Source organism: Sander lucioperca, chromosome 8 (assembly GCF_008315115.2).
Source record: "Sander lucioperca isolate FBNREF2018 chromosome 8, SLUC_FBN_1.2, whole genome shotgun sequence".
NCBI classification, from domain to species: Eukaryota; Metazoa; Chordata; class Actinopteri; order Perciformes; family Percidae; genus Sander; species Sander lucioperca.
In genome coordinates, this window is record NC_050180.1 from 38,573,934 (window position 1) to 38,593,278 (window position 19,345).

The 19,345-nt window shown below is 40.1% G+C and overlaps 1 protein-coding gene across 2 annotated transcripts in view; it reads left to right on the plus strand.

The window, feature by feature from the left end:
- The window catches only part of il1rl1 (interleukin 1 receptor-like 1), a 39,022-nt gene extending 20,301 nt beyond the window's left edge, over nucleotides 1-18,721 (plus strand). The window contains exons 6-13 of one of the 2 annotated variants that reach the window (XM_031316379.2): nucleotides 2,867-2,932; nucleotides 4,442-4,556; nucleotides 9,461-9,609; nucleotides 9,714-9,851; nucleotides 12,335-12,499; nucleotides 14,605-14,750; nucleotides 15,434-15,707; nucleotides 17,676-18,721. In XM_031316379.2, coding sequence (XP_031172239.2) covers nucleotides 2,867-2,932; nucleotides 4,442-4,556; nucleotides 9,461-9,609; nucleotides 9,714-9,851; nucleotides 12,335-12,499; nucleotides 14,605-14,750; nucleotides 15,434-15,682 — 1,028 coding nt within the window. In that variant the 3' untranslated portion in view covers nucleotides 15,683-15,707; nucleotides 17,676-18,721. Of the gene's footprint in view, nucleotides 1-2,866; nucleotides 2,933-4,441; nucleotides 4,557-9,460; nucleotides 9,610-9,713; nucleotides 9,852-12,334; nucleotides 12,500-12,579; nucleotides 12,681-14,604; nucleotides 14,751-15,433; nucleotides 15,708-17,675 lie in introns of those variants that run through there. The other variant, XM_036003804.1, reaches the window with a different exon arrangement.
- The last annotated feature ends 624 nt before the right edge of the window (nucleotides 18,722-19,345 follow it).

Sequence of the window (19,345 nt, forward strand, 5' to 3'; positions counted from 1 at the left end):
ATTCTTCTACTTTATGTGTGATATATCACCTTCGATAATCATGTTTAAATATCAATGAGAATGTATCACTTAAAAAAATATATTCTCCACAACTTGGGTTATGTTGGTTGTAGTGAATTGGCTATGTGTACTGTTGGGCCTCCATCTCTGCCGAAAATCTAATATAACCTTATATAACCATAAAAGGGCCGACGCATCCCCAACTTGGACAGTGTGGAGTGTAGAATGACCAGGCTCATCAACGTGTTTTTTGCCCAGGCTGTAAAACTGGTGACCAGCTCCACTCGACTATCCCTATCTCCCCCTCACTCTCTCAAAATTTGTTCCACCCTCGGTACACATGTAATATACATTAACCTTTTAAATTGCTGTTGTGGTATCACAAAGACATGAAGTGGACTCCTCACTATATTGTTACACCAAACATTGTTTTGCGTTTTAACAATATGCGACTCCAAAAAAAGACCACCAGGCCAACTGAACTTCATGTGTAAAATCGGTGGAGTACCCCTTCAGCATTGTACTTCCAATGTATTGTATTACATGTCTTAATGTGCTGTACAAACTCATACTACTGTTGTCACGGTACAGTCATGTTTGTAGGCAATTTTTTTTTTTATCGTAGAGTGTCTCACACAGATCAGAAATGCTTTATTTGCCAAATGTACAATGTACACAGGAATCGGATTCATCTGATTCAGCGCAGTAATAAAAGTTAAAATTTGTAAGGTTAAGTTAAAGTAAAAAAAAAAGTTGAAGACACAAATTATACAGTATACAGTTAAGAATGGTTAAAAATGCTACGTTATGCTACATATCCTGTACGGTTTGGCATTGTAGGCAAGTTAAGAATAATACATGCGCTGCATAATGCTACATTTTCACATAATGCATAGTAGGTATTGCATATAACAATAAAGCTTTAAATCTTGAATCATCTGTGTCTCCCTCTGCTTCCCTAGATCTCTTTTCTGTGAAGGATCTACTCAATTTATGCTATGCTAAGTGTTGGCTTAAAAGCTTTTTTTTAAATACCTTTGCTGATTTGAATTGTTTTGTTCAGTTCAAAGATTTGTAGCCACTGTAGTTTGTTCACCTTTTTTCCTTTACACACCACCTTTTAAGTGCCCTTCAGTATGTAAAGCAGTAAGACAAAGCATCACAGTGTCGTCTGCTGTGACATTTGGTGTTGATTCAGTTCATCACTTCATTCACTCAGTTGCTGGTTCAATCTGTTGCGTTCGTTACCTTCGCTGTGTTTTAACAAGCTTTCACTGTTAAGTGTGGCTGGTGAAAATGCGGACCCAAAATGCAGAGGCAGATAACTGAGGATAATTTTGATGTGAAGATTTAATTCAAAAATAAAAATCCAGGGTACAAAACCAACAGGAATACAAAAATAGTGAAAATGCAGAAAAATAAACATAAGGACTATAACTGAGGTAGTCCAAAATGCAGAATGAAAAAACAGAGCTAAAAAAACAAAACTGAGCAGAGACTGCTGGGAAGACTAACACAAAACTAAGAGACTGGAGCAAAAACACAGACAGGAGCAATCACTAAGGAATACAGACAGGAGACGAAAATACAGACTTACACAGAACACCACGACAGGACACAAAATGATCTGACAAAAGACAAGGGGAAGACAAAGACTAAATACACAGGGTAACAAGTGGCGCTTTTCCATTACATGGTACCTGCTCGACTCGCCTCGACTCGCCTTTTTTGGTTTTCCATTACGAAAAAAAGTACCTGGTACCTGCTAACAGGTACTTTTTTTAGTACCTCCTCAGTCGAGGTTCCAAGCGAGCTGAGGCGAGTCGAAAAGGTGACGTGAAAGCGACAGACGGGGGTGTCCTGAACAAACCCGCTATTTTTAAACAGTTTAGCCAGCTGTTTTTTTTTTTTTGCTGCCTCCAGCTTCTTTAGAAACTAAATGTGTCTTCTGGCAACAACACACACCTTCCACGTTCTGTGTGTGTGTCGCGTTAGGTCACGGCAGTTTACTACGGTGCTGCTTGTTTACAGTTCTGCGGAGGCTCCAGGCAGAGCTTTCGCCGTATCCTACGTACACACACACACATGCTGGCTCGACGCACACACCAGCTGACAAATGTATACATCAGGCCACGTATTACATAGGCTACGGTGAAAGCTCTGCGTGGAGCCTCCACAGAACTGTAAAACAAGCTCAAGTGGCCTGATGTTATACTTGTGTGCTGGTGTGTGCATCGAGCTGGCATACGACCAGCCACGCTGAGGCGGTACTAAAATCTGCAATGGAAAACGGACGCACAGTGTGTCGAGGCGAGTAGAGTCGAGGCAAGTCGAGCAGGTACCATGTAATGGAAAAACGCCAAAGGAAACACAAGACAGGTGACACAAGGCTGGGAAACAGGTGAAACACATTAGGGCTGGGCAGTACAATCAAAAAAGGCGGGAAAACACAAGACCTAAAGTAAAACCAGACTAGACAAGACAGAACACCAAACTATCAAAATAAAACAGGAAACTGAGCAAAATACAGAACAGAAACAGACTACCAAAATAAGATAAAACACAACAACCCATAACATTCACAAGATGGAGATTGATTCAGCCCTATAGTCGGTTCAGTTTGAAGATTCAATGTTCCATCACTCAACACAAATGCGCAGTTAGGGGTGCATTTATTCTTTGTGGGTATTCTAAGAATTGCATTATTTCCTTTTGTCTTATTTGTGGCAGGTTTAGCAACCGCAAAAGCCACGTAATCCTTTTGAGAATTTGCCTGCAAGTGATTTTATTTTACCTTAGCATCTCATTCGTGAGCATAAGAACGGAAAGGAGGACTCATCGTTGTTTTGTTTTTGCTTGCCTGCAGAAGAAAAGGCCTACCGTGAATTAGAGATCATCTCTCCGAAGGACAAGGAGCAGTTGGCCGATGAAGGTAGGAAAACTTCCCCTAATAACACCACAATGCTGTCATAACACTGCAAATACAACAATTCCGGTACTGACTAAATCACTTACACCTTACTTTTTCAGTGAGATATCTGTGAACTGTTAGATTTGTGCTGTATTTTTGTTTAATCAAACAAGAATTGTTAGTACTTTGGTAAATGCCAAAAGAGATTAAGGATAGACCGATTATTGGCCCTGGTTGATTATTGGGCTGTTTTTTGGCAGATTATCTGTATTGGCGTTTTATTGCCTGATAACCGATAATGTTAATTAATTAAAAAGTGTCTGTCCCTCTGCTCCGGTTTCACTCATCACTGAGTCTGACTTAATGTCCTGCCCACAACACTATCTGACTATCTTTTACTGTGTGTTATGTTGAAAGTTTATAATTTACAGTTGTGCTCATAAGTTTACATACCCATGCTAAAGTTGACTAAAAAGAGCAATAAAAAAACATCTTTTGGGAATTGATCTTAATGCCTTAATTAAAACAATTAGGAAAAATCCAACCTTTAAGGACACCAATTTTCTTTGTGAATGAATAATGTATCGTAAATAAATAAATGTTCTACCTTAAAATATAGGGGGCATACGTATACATACCCCTATGTTATATTCCCATAGAGGCAGGCAGATTTTTATTTTTAAAGGCCTGTGTTTCTAACAAATTTTGAGCCACTTCCTTTAGAAGATGTGGAGATAACCTATTTTACTATGAAAGCAAAGACTTTGACATGCTGGTTGTATTTCAACAAACATTGTCACTGAAACACTGTTTTCTTAAAGTGCTCATATCATGCTCATTTTCAGGTTCATAATTGTATTTAGAGGTTGTACCAGAATAGGTTTATGTGGTTTAATTTTCACAAAACACCATATTTGTGTTGTACTGCACATTTCTGCAGCTCCTCTTTTCACCCTGTGTGTTGAGCTCTCTGTTTTAGCTACAGAGTGAGACATCTCACTTCGGTACCATCTTTGTTGGTAGTCGCACATGCGCAGTAAGTACTGCTAGCCAGTCAGAAGCAGAGTATGAGGGAGTGCCATGCTAGCAGCTAGGCAAACATTATAACGTGTGTTACAAAGTGACGCACGTTCGTCACGGAAGTAAAGGCTGGACTACAATAGAGCTGTTTGAAGCAGTTTGTGAACAGTGTTTTCTCTGGAAGATGGTAAGTCCCTTTGGGGTGGACCTTGGGCTTTTTCACTTTGTAAACCTATAATGTGCACAAAAAGATATATAACACAATAAAGGAAAGGGGAAAAGCCAAAAAGCACAATGAGCACTTTAAGATTATATGCATCAAATGTTGAGTGCACGACAATCCTGCTCACCCAGAAATATTCATAAATAATAGGGGTGTGCAAAAAAATCGATTCACATTCGAATCGCGATTCAAGCTCTACCGATTCATAGAATTCCAAAAATCTTTTTGAACATTTTCTGAATCGTGCACCGCTAATAACTTGATGATGTGAAAACTTGTTCTACCAGGCGTTGGGATCAAGCTGAACTGCTCAGTTTTCTGTGGGACTACCAAGATAAGTGACTGCAGTGCTAGCTGGAGTGGAATCAACCAGAACAATGGATACAATCAAATCACCAAAACGTAAGCCTCATCAAAAGCAGAACTGCAGTTATTCAAGAAAAAAATGTCACAACATAATGTGTGAAATGTGTGAAAAATTGTCACTACAAAAATGTTACCGTTATCATTTGTGTTATTCCACATTTTTGTAATACTAGTACAGTGCCCGTTGAAAATGTGCCTGCTTGGAACGGGCCGATTGCTTGGCCTGTGGTATTGCTGCTTGTAGAATTCTTCAAAACCAAATTGTACCCCAAAATTACTTACAGAAGGACCCCGAACCACTTCATATGCAACTCCACTGTATATCCTACTACTGACTTACTGTGTAGGCTACTTCTACATCAGAGGAAGAATGACATTGTACTACTATACAGTCCCTCCAGGATTTCGCGATCACAACAATTCACGCAAATTCAACCAATTACCGTGAATTCAGTGTGACTCGCAATTTTGACCAATCACTGCAACTTTCCCACAAATTTGACCAATAACCGGGGTTTCCCGTGACTTCAACCAATCACAGCAGTCCCACGTGCCAGACTTAGCATCAGTATGTGACTCTGAGAGCCACTGACCAAGCAGGAGTAAGAATGAGTTGACGTAACACACATGTCGCCAAATTCATTTCCATGTTTCTGATATGAAGACAAGACGTGTGTGACTCAAACATCTCATATTTACCAACAAAACGAACAGCGAAAGACTGTGCAAAACATTCAGACCGTCCTGCCAACCTGTATACATTTTAACATCAATGTACGCTGTAATGTTTTTTCACTCTAAATTCGCTGAAAGCTGCTGCTGTTTCAATCCTATCGGCTCTCTGCAGGGGGTGGGGCTGCTGCTGAGTTCCCCCCGCGACGCACGCACACACCACTTATGTGATGAGTATGGGGTGCCGAATGTAAAAGTTCGGTTACAATTTTTTAGCTGATAAATTTTCAACATTTAGCTCACTTTCGCATTTTCCTCACATTTGAGACAGAAATTATATATATTATATCTAAATGTTAAATGTTAAATCTAAATGTTATATCTAAATCTAAATGTTAAATGTATATCTAAATGTTAAATCTAGATCTAAATGTTAAATCTAAATGTCCTCGTGCCTCTGCGCTCGTCGGGGTTACTGGCGGACACCGCTCCTTGCGACCGTGTATTTGCACGGCACTCAGACACTGCAAATCGTCACCAATGAAAATTTAACTCCCTGCTGAGTTCAATGATACCTCACACAAGACTCTACGTCATACAGTTCATTAGCTGTGAAAGGGGGCATGGCCAAAGCATAGGGGTCGGGTCAAACCTTTACCAATAAAAAAGGATGTCTCTGCTGAGTTCATTGATACATTCCATAAGACTACCTTAAACGGGTCACCAGTTATGAAAAGGGGCGTGGCTTGGCGTGGCTTAAGCATAGGGGGCGGGCCAAACCATCACCAATGAAGCAGGAACTATCTGCTGAGTTCAATGATACCTCACACAAGACTCTACCTTAAACGGTTAAAATGTTGTGAATGGGGGCGTGGCTTACGCATAGGGGGCGAGCCAAACCATCACCGATGGAACTCTCTGCTGAGTTCATTGACACCTCACACAAGACTCTACCTTAAACGGTTAAAATGTTATAAAAGGGGGTGTGACCTGAGTAAGTGGGCGTGGTTAAAGTATAGGGGGTGGCTCAGTATCACATGTAGACCACACATTATAAGTTTCATGTAAATCTGGTGATGTTTGTCATATAAGGCTGATTTCCTGTTGTCAGTGGGGGGTGCTATGACCAAAAGTCAATATTGGCCCGTATATGTCCTCAGGCCTGGACTCTTGTTGATTGTGGGAAATTTCAAGCAGATATGACAATGTACACTGTAGTTACAGCCACTTTCTCGTTCATCGCTAAACACTCAAAATGGCCGCCACGCCCACACCGTTTGACGAAAAGTTTTTCTTTTAATACATTTTCATCTGTAAGGTGTTTAGATGGTACAGACCAAATTTGAAGTCCATCGGATGAAATCTCTAGGAGGAGTTCGTTAAAGTATAGCACCTTGACTTTTAGGCCTACTTCCTGTTGCCACTAGGGGGCGCTATGACTTTGAGTCAATTTTGTCCGGTAAATGTCCTCAGAGTTAGTCTTATGAATCCTGAAAAGTTTCGAGCCAATTGGACAATGTACACTCGAGTTACACCCACTTCCTGTTTCGATGGCGAAACGCACATAATGGCCGCCCCGCCACGGCCATGCCCTATGACGAAAAGTTTTTCTTTTAATAAATTTTCATCTTTACCGCCTTAAGATGGCATAGACCAAATTTGAAGTTGATTGGATGAAATCTCTAGGAGGAGTTCATTAACGTACGACATGTGGAAATGGCCAAAATCACACTAATTTTGAACGTTCAATTAAAAATGGCTGACTTCCTGTTGGGTTTAGGGTATGGCTCCAATGAGCTTTTTTGTACGTCTTGACATGATACATATGTGTACCAAGTTTTGTGAGTGTACGTTAAACGTACTACAGGGGCTCAATTTATTTATCATTGTAGGGGGGCGCTAGCGAGCCATTTTTGTACGCCTATTCCCGAAACCCTTAAAATACGTACATTTTCACCAGGCTTGATGCGACCGCCAATTTTGTTTGTTGTAGTTTTTGAGTATGTTAAGCCCCTCAAAAAGGCAATTCATTTGCCGTAATAATAATAATTCCTTCAGTAGGGCCTTCGCCGGTATTGTCGGTGCTCGGGTCCTAAATATTTATCTAAATGTTAAATGTTAAATCTAAATGTTATATCTAAATCTAAATGTTAAATTTATATCTAAATGTTAAATCTAAATATTATATCTAAATCTTAAATATATATCTAAATATTATATCTAAATCTAAATCTTAAATATATATCTAAATGTTAAATGTTAAATCTAAATCTTAAATATATATCTAAATATTATATCTAAATCTAAATCTTAAATATATATCTAAATGTTAAATCTAAATGTTATATCTAAATGTGTCGCCAAGTGTAAAGCTAAATATTTAGAAAATATTCAAATCCCCAAGGAAACCACGCCTACTGCAGTGGTTTCAAATCGCGCTGCACAAAAGGTCAATTCTGATTGGCTGTTTGTCTCCAATTAGATCGCAAGTAGCAGGAAACACATCTACAGGGAAACAGTCTTTGACACAACACAGCTAAAAGTAATGGATGACTTTTGAAACATTAACCACAGTTCAAGTAAAAGGTCTAGTTAGTAGAATTTCTGACCAAACCAACCTAAATGTTTACAGTTCAATTGCATGAAAATGTAAGAATATTCACTTTAATATGATAAATAGTGTGAACACATTGGGAATTGATAGGGCGGGGTATGTGAGTTTATATGACAGGGCTGTTGGGGAACCTCAGACCAGAAGGGTTGGAAAGCACTGATCTACAGTATTTTATATTATTGACCGACCGGTATATTACAGACATGCCTTAATAGTTGTGTTAATCACAAACACCGTTGTTTGAATTACATATCTCCGTGTGTGACTAACGTCATCCTTCCCAAGCAATCTAACATTAGCCCAGCATGGATAAAGTCCAGCTATGCATCCAACATATTCATCCGAACACAACTAAAATGTCACAATCCAGCCACTTGTAAGAAGTTTGTAATACTGGTTACATAGTGTTAAATAATTAAAAGAAGTTTTATTAAAAATATAGATTATAAAGACAGTAGCGTTCTCGTATACAGGCGGCCTCCATCTTGGGAAAAAAGTCATGACCAGTCAAACAACGAATGCCGTGCAACCAGTAACATAGCTCAAACACGCCGTTCGTGATTCGACTGCTCATGACTGGTTTTCAAGATGGCGCCCGCATGTAAACATGAACGCTACTATCTTTATAAGCTATCTTTTTAATAAACTGTCTGTACACTTACAAAGTCCTCAATGCTTTGGTTTACATGTAGGGACCCTCATTATGCTACCATTGAAATGTGGTGATATTTTGAGCCTTGTTAGTGGTATAAAATGGCTATTTGTTTTTACTTCCCAAGTGCCCCGAATACTAGCGTTGTAAGCTAATCAGCTGTTCGTGATAGCTTGTTTCAAGCTACAAAAACATTCGATTAGCATGGAAACATGTCCCAGAGAACGTTTGACTCGGTACACATGGGTTACTAACCCCTAGGTTCGTTTTGCGTCAGAATTGTCCTTTAACTGTGAAGTAGGGGATTAGATTTGCGGGGGTATTTTGGCGAAGGTAATGTTATTAGTGTAGTAAGTTAGCAGTAGGCTTAATTAACCCGACCCAGGGTGAGTCTGATGAAAAGTGCTGTGTCTGCCCGGTTCAGCTCTGAGATTTTCTCGCATTGCACAGCGCAGTGAAGGAATAATCTCCGAGATTACGTTATGTTCTGCCTCTGTTTAGAAGTGGTGAATGTAGGCTACAGCTCACAGCAACTTGATACGTTATAGTGTCTGGCTTTTGTTTGATATTTAGTGTTGGAAAACGGCTTTTTGTTATTGTTTCCTCGTAGCGAAATAAGAAGACACTGAAAAGCGTAGGGCCTTTTTTTCGCCAACCTTATTCCACATAACAGTTGCGATGTTCCTTTCAGCTATATGCTTGTGCTCCAGGAAAGTGAAGAAAAGTTACTTTGGTATATTCAGCATTCACTGTCTGTTCAAAATGGCTTTACATCCTATATATTTAAGATGCTCCAGTCTGACATTGCTATCCCCAGTGTGTGTCTAAAGACATTTCTGCAACTTTTATAAATATATAATATAAAATATAAAATAATTGAAAATATAAAATTTTAATTTTCTTGCCTTGGTTGAATGCCAAACACTTAACACTTCAGTCTTTGTAATAAATGATGATGACTTATGTCTCCTAATCTTAAATGCACTAAACTCTGTTTTGTAGCGTCACCGAGAACCCTTCAAGGAATACCATTTCCACTGCAATCCTGACCATCGAAAAAGTGTCTGCTAAAGATTTCAAGACTGAGTTTAAATGCATCGGCGACGGCAGGTACCAACAGGTGTCTGCCATTTTAACTCTTAGGCGGAGAGGTCAGTGACGGGATCACAGATGAGTATGACTATCAGGCTTTGGCCACACACACACACACACAGACATTTTCTTTCATACTTTGATTTGCATGTTTGTTTTCCAGAGTCAATAATCCCACTAGTCATTGGAGCAGTGTGTGTGCTGTTCTTCGTTGTGTTGGCCGCCATACTGGTCAAGCGCTTTGCTATCGACCTCACTCTCTTCTTCAGATCCTACTTCCCATTAAGCAGTTACAATAAAGGTAAGAAAGATTATTTTTTTTATCAGTAGAGGATTTAGAAGACAAGGTAGGGAGTTTAGGTAACTCCCTCTGAAACCATCGTTTACTTTTCTGTTTGTGTATTGATTAAACAAACGAGGTACAAGTTGTTAATTAGTCAGCTTCACCCCTCAGTAGGGTTGCAAAGGGGTGGAAATTAAGCTGGGGAATTTTGGAAACATTCCAATTTGGAAACTTTCATGGGAATTAATGGAAATTATGGGAATTAATGGGGAAATATGGGAATTAATGGGAATTTACGAGAATTAACTGGAAATGTTGGGTAATTCATACAAACTCCATCTTATACAAACATAAATATAAACATTTTGTTTTGTAATAACTGTCTTCAATCAGCTTCAATCAGCTGTAGAATGTTGGATTCTAGAAATGATCTGTGCAGTGGGTGTGGCCTCAATAGCCCTGCAGTAGACTAAGTAGTAGCCAAAACCATTGACCTTTAGCTTAACATATGAAGGTAGCTAGCGTGCTGCCTTTGATTTACTATGGTTATGGTTATATGCGTGCCAAGCTAACCATCAGCACTGTCTATTGTTTCCAGCCTATCAAGAACAAGTGGGCTATACAAATGTTTCTTTTAACGGCACAAATCAGCACAAACATAGCACAAACGATTGAGACCATTTTGGGGACATTTGGACATTAATGGGGGGCTGGGTGATGTCACTGGCCAGAAAATGTAAAGTTAAATTACTTAAAATCCTTAACAGCACAAACGATAATTTTTACGGCACTAACCGGCACAAACGTAGCACAAACGAATAGCAGTGTTTTAATAATTTTTGCATGACATGGGGGGCCATCTTTGCAGCCTTATGTCCCACAGAGGATAAAGAGGAGTAAGTAACGTTAAGTGGTAACACCAGTGACATGTTTGAGGTGTTGCGAAGTTTTGACTGGTACAATCATAACGCTATCGTCAGCTCGCTGACTGTAAATGCAAACGTTGGCTCCTGACTCGTTATTTGTTAACTGTAACGTTACCGTTAACATTAAACAGGCTAACGTTAGCTAACTGGTAACGATAACAAGCTAACAAACACTTAACGTTAAAGCGTAACTCTCGCCAAAATGCAACCTAGGGTCTTGTTGTGAATGTACCCGAGTCAAACTTTCGTTTAAAAGCATATTTAGGACGGAAGCACCACTTTTAAGACTTACCGTATTCTCGTTTTTCGGTCAAATGGCCTTTTGAATGGGAGAGCTAGGGGCACTTCTATGATAGCATCAAAATAGCTATTTTTAAAACACTAAGAAGGCTCGACACAACATGAAACTTTGCTCGAAGTATCACCAGGGGCTCTACACATGAACTCGAGCATTGAGAACATTGTTTTTGTACACAGAGTTACTAAAAGAAAGGTTTTGAGCAACTCACGTTAGCAGTTGTTGTTCATGCTATCCGCCATTTTCTCAGTCAAAAATAGGCGATCTCCGAATGCGAATGAACGGACTCCATAGGGGGAAATGTCATTCTTTTATGAGGCTCCTTTTTCAACTATGAGGTCAATATTGTATTTCGCTAACGACAAAACAACAAATTATCCGTGCATTTATATGGAACTAAGCTTTAGGAGCCTTCCATCTTTACTCTCCTCCCTCGACTATTTTTGACTGGCTCGACGGACGACGACCGGAAAAACAACAGCTACAGTGAGTTGTTCAAAATAGTGAATTTGATGCGATCATGGAAGTGCCCCTAGCACTCCCATTCAAAAGGCCATTTGACCGAAAAACGAAGATACGGTAAATCTTTAAAGTGGCGATTCTGACTCGGGTACATTCACAAAAAGACCCTAGGTTGCATTTTGACGAGAGTTACGCTTAAACAAACAAAGAGGTTTAATAAGAACTGCACACACTGCTACACATAAAGTGCAGTCAGTTAACACTTGGTGTAACGTAAGCCTTTACGATTAATTAAACGTGACGTTTTAAAGTGCGGTTAATAGTGAAATCAGTTAATTGCTGCATCCCTACTGGTGATTTCAGTTTTTACTCTCCTATCCTTCTTAAAGTGCAAGTAGAACTAAAACAACTTGACAGGCATCATAAGCGACCAACAAATTGTGAATTGTTGAAACCACGAGTCTGAGACATTGTGTAACCAGTGAAGAATTCTTTTTGAGACAATTAGAGAATGGGAAAACTTTTTCCTTGCATGTGTTGGCCAATGCTTCACAAAAGCCGGATGGGAGAGTTGAATCAAGTTTGAGTAAAACTAACACACAGTTAATGTTTTTTTAGCCTTTGCTTTCCCAGGGTAGTTTCACTGACCGCAATGCTTTATTTTTCCAAAGTCTTTGCTCCACACTCACACTTGGGTTCACAACAACCATTGAGGGCAAAGTGTGGTGACAAGGCTGCATTGCGTCATAATGACCTAATAGGAAAGATTTTTCTAAAGCTACTCAAGCTTCCATGAATTTGTTTGTATATCCTAGATGGGAGGGTGTACGATGCCTACGTGGTCTACCACATGCAGAGCATGGACAATGCTACTGAGGATGCACTCTTTCAGTTCGTCACCAAGATTTTGCCCTCCGTCCTCGAGGAAAAATGCGGATATCGACTCTTTATCCACGGGAGGGATGACATACCCGGGGAAGGTCTGAATTTATTGTTTTTTAATTATGGAAATGTTCCTGGTAACTCAGAAAGCAGTCTTTTCAAACCCTCTGTCCAGCAGGAAGCTGTACGATGAAGAAACCTGTCCTGAGTCTCTGTTCCTGTGCAAAACTCACCCCCAATTTCCACCGGTTGCGGAACGGCTGAGGATCTGCTCCGGAACAGTGGCGGGGTCATTATGTTTCCATTAAAGTCAATGTGTGTATTTCCCCCTGACTGCAGAATGGCTGCGTTCCGACTCCGTCCCAGCTCCGGCGATCCGCAGACCTCCGGAGCAGATACGCAGAGTTTCTATTTTTGCCAGACGCCGGAGAGCTCCGCAGCAATTCAGCACAGGGCAGATAGTGCGGGACAGGAAGTCGAGCACAGAAGCAAAATAAAACATCCTGTTAATTTTCAAAATAAAATACACCGTGCTCACAGTGGATCATATTTCCCTGCAGTACACCTTGAAAACACAGCACAGAGTTGTTTCCCCTCTACTCCTCTGGATGGAAACAAACTGTTGTTGGTTTTGTGGTTCTATTCTACCTGAAGTCGCGAGATCTCGTGGGTCCTCGTGACTTCAGTTGTCAGTCGTGGCCGCAGCCATTACGCAACAAATCCGGACCTGGTGGGTATTGGCCATAGACAGTATATAAGAATGGACCAACATATCCCGTTGCTCTGGACGGAGACCAGTGAAATATATTAAAAGCACTTTTCCGGTGAGCGCCGAGCGTTACTGCGCAGCCTCCAACTGAGAGAGACAACGTAAATGTGACGTGAGCAACCTGTCTGAAAGTTGAAAGTATTCTGCTAGCTGTGCCAAGAGAAATCTCAATCATTCCGAATATTGCAGAGACAGAGAGCGTACGTATATGTAAGGAGATAACATGGACACAGGCTAATTATTGCTAACAAAAATTTTTATGCAATTTTTAAAAGTTTTTGTGTTTCCAAAACCTTTCCAGGCCTGGAATTTGTATTTTTTAAATTCCATAACTTTTAATAAGGTTTTTTCAAAACGTATGAACCCTGGGTCTCCGTCCAGAGCAACAGGATCTGTTGGTCCATTCTATATACAGTCTATGATATTGATGGATGGCGGAGCACAGAGCCGACACGCAGCGGAGCCGGTCCGCAGAAGTTCTGCATTCGGTGGAAATCCCCAGTCAGGCTCTTCTGCCATGCAGCAGCAAGTCCTGAGCTGAGCACCTCTACTGCAGTATTACGTTTGGCAGCATCAGATGTACACTATGCAGAAATTCACAAACACTAGCTAATGAGCCTACTAAGCTTAACTATAAATGTCCATATCATTACCGTTTTCAATGTACATGATCAGAAACTTAGTGGCAAAGTGGGAGTCTTTTCTTATTAGCAACCGTCCACACGTGGCTATGGCATTACCGTTACCGATTTGAAACGGCTCCAAAACACTTTACTCTCCCGTTTCAGCAGGGTTGCACACTAAACTTGAATGAACAGTAATTTAAACGACTGTTCCCCGCTTCTCTGGTTATCAATCTGTCGCTTGTTCCGTTAAGTCCCACCCCCTCAACCCGGTAAGTTACAAGACTCCTCTGATTGGCACTGATAGGCTAGTAACAAAATTGACAACTGGCCACACCCAATACAGAAGAAAAGCACCTGAGAGGTTCAAGGGCTACTTATTTCAGCATCTTAACAAATTATGTATTTCTCTATGTTTATGCAAAAGTTATTGTATACCAGGGATAATTGAACAGCCCATATATTTTTGTTAACAGAAATACATGTAGAACAATATATAAACAAATTTAGCAGGGTGCTACATATTTTTAAATTTTCTAATTGTTTCACAGAAACATTTTTGCAACATGAAGGTTCAACTCTCCTTGTATTTCTTTGTCCATTTCTTTTGCTTTAGATGGTGGTTTTAGTATTCATTAACAGGACTCTTAACAGCCATCAGATTTGGTAAAATAAAAACTGCTAAGTCAAAGTAAAGAAACGACACACTGAACCTTTCTGAGAGGGTTATTTAGAGCACTCTGAAATGTCTTTGTTGCACCACTTTTCAAATACTACTTAAACTAGTTAAACATTTTGCCTGACCCCACAGACCGTCTGGAGCTAGTGGAGGAGCGCATGAAGCAGAGCAGAAGGCTGATGGTCATCCTCACCCCGGGTTCAGGATCAGAGTTACAGAGCACAGACCAACGTCCTGCCTCGCCCCAAAACTCAGTGATAGGAGGGTTTGACTGGCAGGTAGGAGTCTAACAGCAAGCAGTAACTAGATGTTTTATTTTTTAGCTGCAAAGTGTGGTAGTTTTGAATAAAACTTTAGAAGAAGAAGGCATACTTTTAATGATCCCCCAAAGGGGAAATTACACAATTTACACTCTGTTGTTACATTACATTACACACAGGCACACATGCACAAACAGGACCTATACATGCACTAATGGAGAGATGTCAGAGTAAGAGGGCTGCCCATTAAAGGCGCCCCGAGCAGTTGGGGGTTCTATGCCTTGCTCAAGGGCACCAAGCACCTCAAGACAACTATAACACTACAGGAGTTAACTTAAAAATGATAAATACTGAGAAGGACTGAGGACATTCCGAATAGTTGGGGTGATGTGAATATTTACGCCACCTATATATGCAAAAATAAATGAAGCAATAAAGATGATGAGATAAGTGTCAATTATCGTTTGATATCTTGACATGAGATGATGAAGATTTATTTTTAAAAATTAGGGCTAAAAACACATTGTGTCCAACCATGCCAATTATTGGCTTTCATACTTTATATCATTTAGCCAAAGAATTATTTGATAATTTTACTCAACGTGTGAGAACCTACTAAACTGCTCCAGGGAAAATATCTGTCTAACTAAACATCCCATGTGTGAGTAAAGCATTTTTATTATTGATCATTTTCCATGCAGGTGGGGCTCCACCATGCGTTGTTCCAGAGGGAAATGAGTGTGATTCTGGTCCAGCTGGGGGACACTGGGCCACAAGGATACACACACCTTCCTGCTGGCTTGCAGCACCTGATTCTCAAGAGCGCCCCTATCAAGTGGCCAGAAGGTTCGCGTGGCGCTGCCACATGGAACTCACGCTTCTGGAAGAGAGTGCGATACCTGATGCCTGCAATACCTGCAATAAAATGTCCACAGTCTTCTATTATTTGAAACCCTTAGGGATTTGCTTTGACCTACCTGGGCCCCATTTCAGAAAGCAGGTTTAGTGAAAACTCTGAGTTTGTTAACCTTGAGATGAGGGAAACTCTGGGTTTTCTGTTTCAGAAAGAGAGGTAACTTAACCTCAGTCAGTTACTATGGTAACTGAGCCTGTAAACCTAACCTGGTCGGGAGCCAAGGGGGTAAGCCTCTCTCCACAACCAGAACCTTCTATGGCGCCATTCTTATGCTAACAAGCCATCACCCGCCGTTAGCATTCCATTGACTGCCATCCATTTTGACGTCACTTTGACAGCAAATAACTTTACATCTGAAGCGTTTAAAGACCCTATTTGTCCGTTTTTTATTTCTAAAGAAACACAACAGTGTATAAAAAGCTCCATTACCTTGTATCTCATGTTATGGCTCCATAGCAGCCGTTTTTGTAAAAATAGGCTAACGATTGTGTCATAACCACGCGACTTACTGTCGCATAGTAGAGGAATTACCGTATAGTACAGGAGAAGCTCGCAGGCAGTTTCAACTTACATTAGCTGTTTAAGTTTAATTACTAATGTTAACTAGCATTTTAGTTAGCAATAATTAGCCTGTGTCCATGTTATCTCCTTACATATACCTACGCTCTCCGTCTCTGCAATATTCGGAATGATTGAGATTTCTCTTGGCACAGCTACCAGAAGACTTACAACTTTCAGACAGGTTGCTCACGTCACATCTATGTCGTCTCTCTCAGTTGGAGGCTGCGCAGTAACGCTCAGCCATCACCGGAAAAGTGCTTCTAATATCCTTCACTGGTCTCCGTCCAGAGACACGGGATCTGTTGGTCCATTTTTTATACTGTATGTCGGGAGCAGGTTTTCTTCAAGAAACCTTGAGTTTCTCTCAGTCTCCTCCCTCTGACACAGCACTCTTTCATTTCCTCATTCATTCATTCAGTCTGTATCAGGCGCATTTTAGCGAAGTTTGTTATCGGCATGAATAAAAAAACAGTGTTGGTTTATTAACTATGTTGGGCAGACTATAAAATGTTTTTTTTCTTAAAACATGGCATTTCCTTTTGTCGACGATCCCTTTGATGAAGAAGCTGCTTCTGTTTTACTTTGCAGGGCGTTATATGTCGGGAGATGATATTGAAGCCCCGACATTTTAATTTTCAGATAACTTCCTATTTGAGCGGTATCGTTTTTCTTCCCAGCCTATAGGCTGCATAACCTTATCCGTCCTCATATCACTAACGTCACCTAATTGTGGACATGCTCTACATCCCAGCAGATTATTTGTGTCACATTAATTTTTTTTGAAAACAGCAGTTTTCTTTACAACATTGGTGATGCAGAGCATTTTAGTAAAGCCACTGTATAGTAAAGCGCCGTCAGAAGAGTGACTCGCTCTAAAACGTGTTTTAAACGTTTTTGTAGTGTTCCCTGGACACAAACCAGTAAGAGCCATTAAAAATATGTTCCACATGATTGCAGGTGAATGAGGTAAACCCTTTGAAATAAAAGATTATGAATTATAATTCTGTTAATGATGGTGCTGCTGAGTGGTGTAGGACTTTTTCGCCCTCTATGAAATAGATTATAGGTTCAATACCATTTCACCAGTAATATTAGGCTATAGCCTACTTATGATTAAATGTTATACACTATATTGGAATATACGCATTTACTCTAGCAGCACTTTTCTCCCATGCAAATTCTCTCTCTTTTGCAGCAGCTGCTGTTTTTTTAACTCACTGTATGTGCACATGAGTATTTCCGCTGACCCGTTTGTGGTTGTTACCATGGTGAATCGTAGTATCATGGCACCATTCATGCTGCCTTTTTGTTGTGGTGGTGCACGCGCGTGCACCTACTCTGAGTTGATTGAACCAACTCATATCAGCTGTTCTGAAACTGAAATCTGAGTTTCCTATCTCAGGGTAAATCAACTCAGTGATCAGGGTTAGACTCAGAGTTTGTTAAACCTCCTTCCTGAAATGGGGCCCTGGAATGACAGATACTGTATGTAGCATGTGCAAAACAAAAGGATCCAACCGCACCAGTCCCATCATACAGATGTGTGGGATCACAGGCATCAGTTCTATGTAGGAATTATGCTAATAGGATGCTAATCCATATAGAATTGTGTATTTACCGGTAAGTTTATTCCTCCATTAAACTGTGGACATTTCATTGCATAAATCATTATCACTCCCTGCTGGTTAAAAACCAGATCTAAATTCCCAGAGGATGAAATATAAAAACACAAAGAAAAAGTAAATAAGGTAAAATAATTATAATTGATGAAAAAAGTGTGTGTCTGCTCACTCAAACATCTGGAAAAAGTGACGACATTTAGGAGAGATTTTTCTTGCGGTTTGAATAGTTGGGGCAGGTAACCTGTTATCATTCAGACCTGCATGTGCTTCGGTACATTCTGCTGCTTTCATGCCTGCTGTCCCATGGTGCTGATCTCAGGCCCTACAGAGATGCAGGAGCTGCAGATTTCCACTGCTAACAATAAAAGGATAAAGCCTTTATTTTAGGAAACATGTCAGTATGCTGCTGTTTCTGGGCACCAGTTCTCTCTTCACCTCTTCAGCTCTGTGCTAATATCACACTGCCGCTGGCTCCAACTTGTCCACATTGGAAGTTGATGTCTGAATGTAGACTTCATTTATATTCTGTGACGGTTTGTATGGTTGTATTTACTGTTTTCTTATGACCTTTAGAAAGCTACCCATTTATGTCTAGTTTATAATCGATAAAGACACAGCAATTTTGTGTGTTCATATATACAGTACAGTGTCAGTTGTTCTTTAAAAAAATAAATGCATGATTCGAGAACTGCAGGCTCTTCCTGTGTTAATCAAATTGCACGTAAGCTACTACGAAAGTTCCTACAGATATAAAAACATGAATCCATGTAAAATGAACCAATGAAATTGGACCTTCCGGTTTTTGTTATTTATCCGTTTTAAAGATTTGACAACAAATGTAATATCTGCCGTTGATGTTCTCAATACAGCTTATTATGATTGCAGTTTCTTGTGTGTTGTCCTTATCGTTATTGTTGTTGAGCTGACAGAAGTCTAAGTACAGACATATTCAAAATGTAGTGATGGCAAGGCAGGTAACCACTCTTTTCCCAGCCCACGTCATACAACAAGTATTTTCTCCAGCAGAATTAACTTTTGGGGGGATTTCGTTGAGCCACTATTACTGTAATCATCTGTTGAATGTAACTGTTGTTACAGCATTTTTCCCAGTAGAGGGAGACATATTCCGTTGATACTGTATGTCCCCCCATAAGAAAAGTGAGCCACCAGTGTCAACATCTGCATTTGTACTCCATCGTATATGGTAAAAAGTTGGAAATGATTCACAGAGCCTGAGTGGTAATCTTTTTGGTACATTTGTTTACCAAGATCACCACTTTATCTTGAGAAAATTACTGCAAGATCTAACATGTCAACATTAGCATTGCAAAGAATACATGTATCCAGTTAATGAAGCTTATTTCTCCAAATTATTTCCTGGAAGAGTTGTTTTATCTTTTTGCAAATAGACTGATGTAGGCCTATTATTATCTTGTGCTAATAATGCTGAATAGATTAACCTGGAAAAGACTTCAGCTTCAATGAACAAAATCACAGAAGCAAAAACGTTGTCT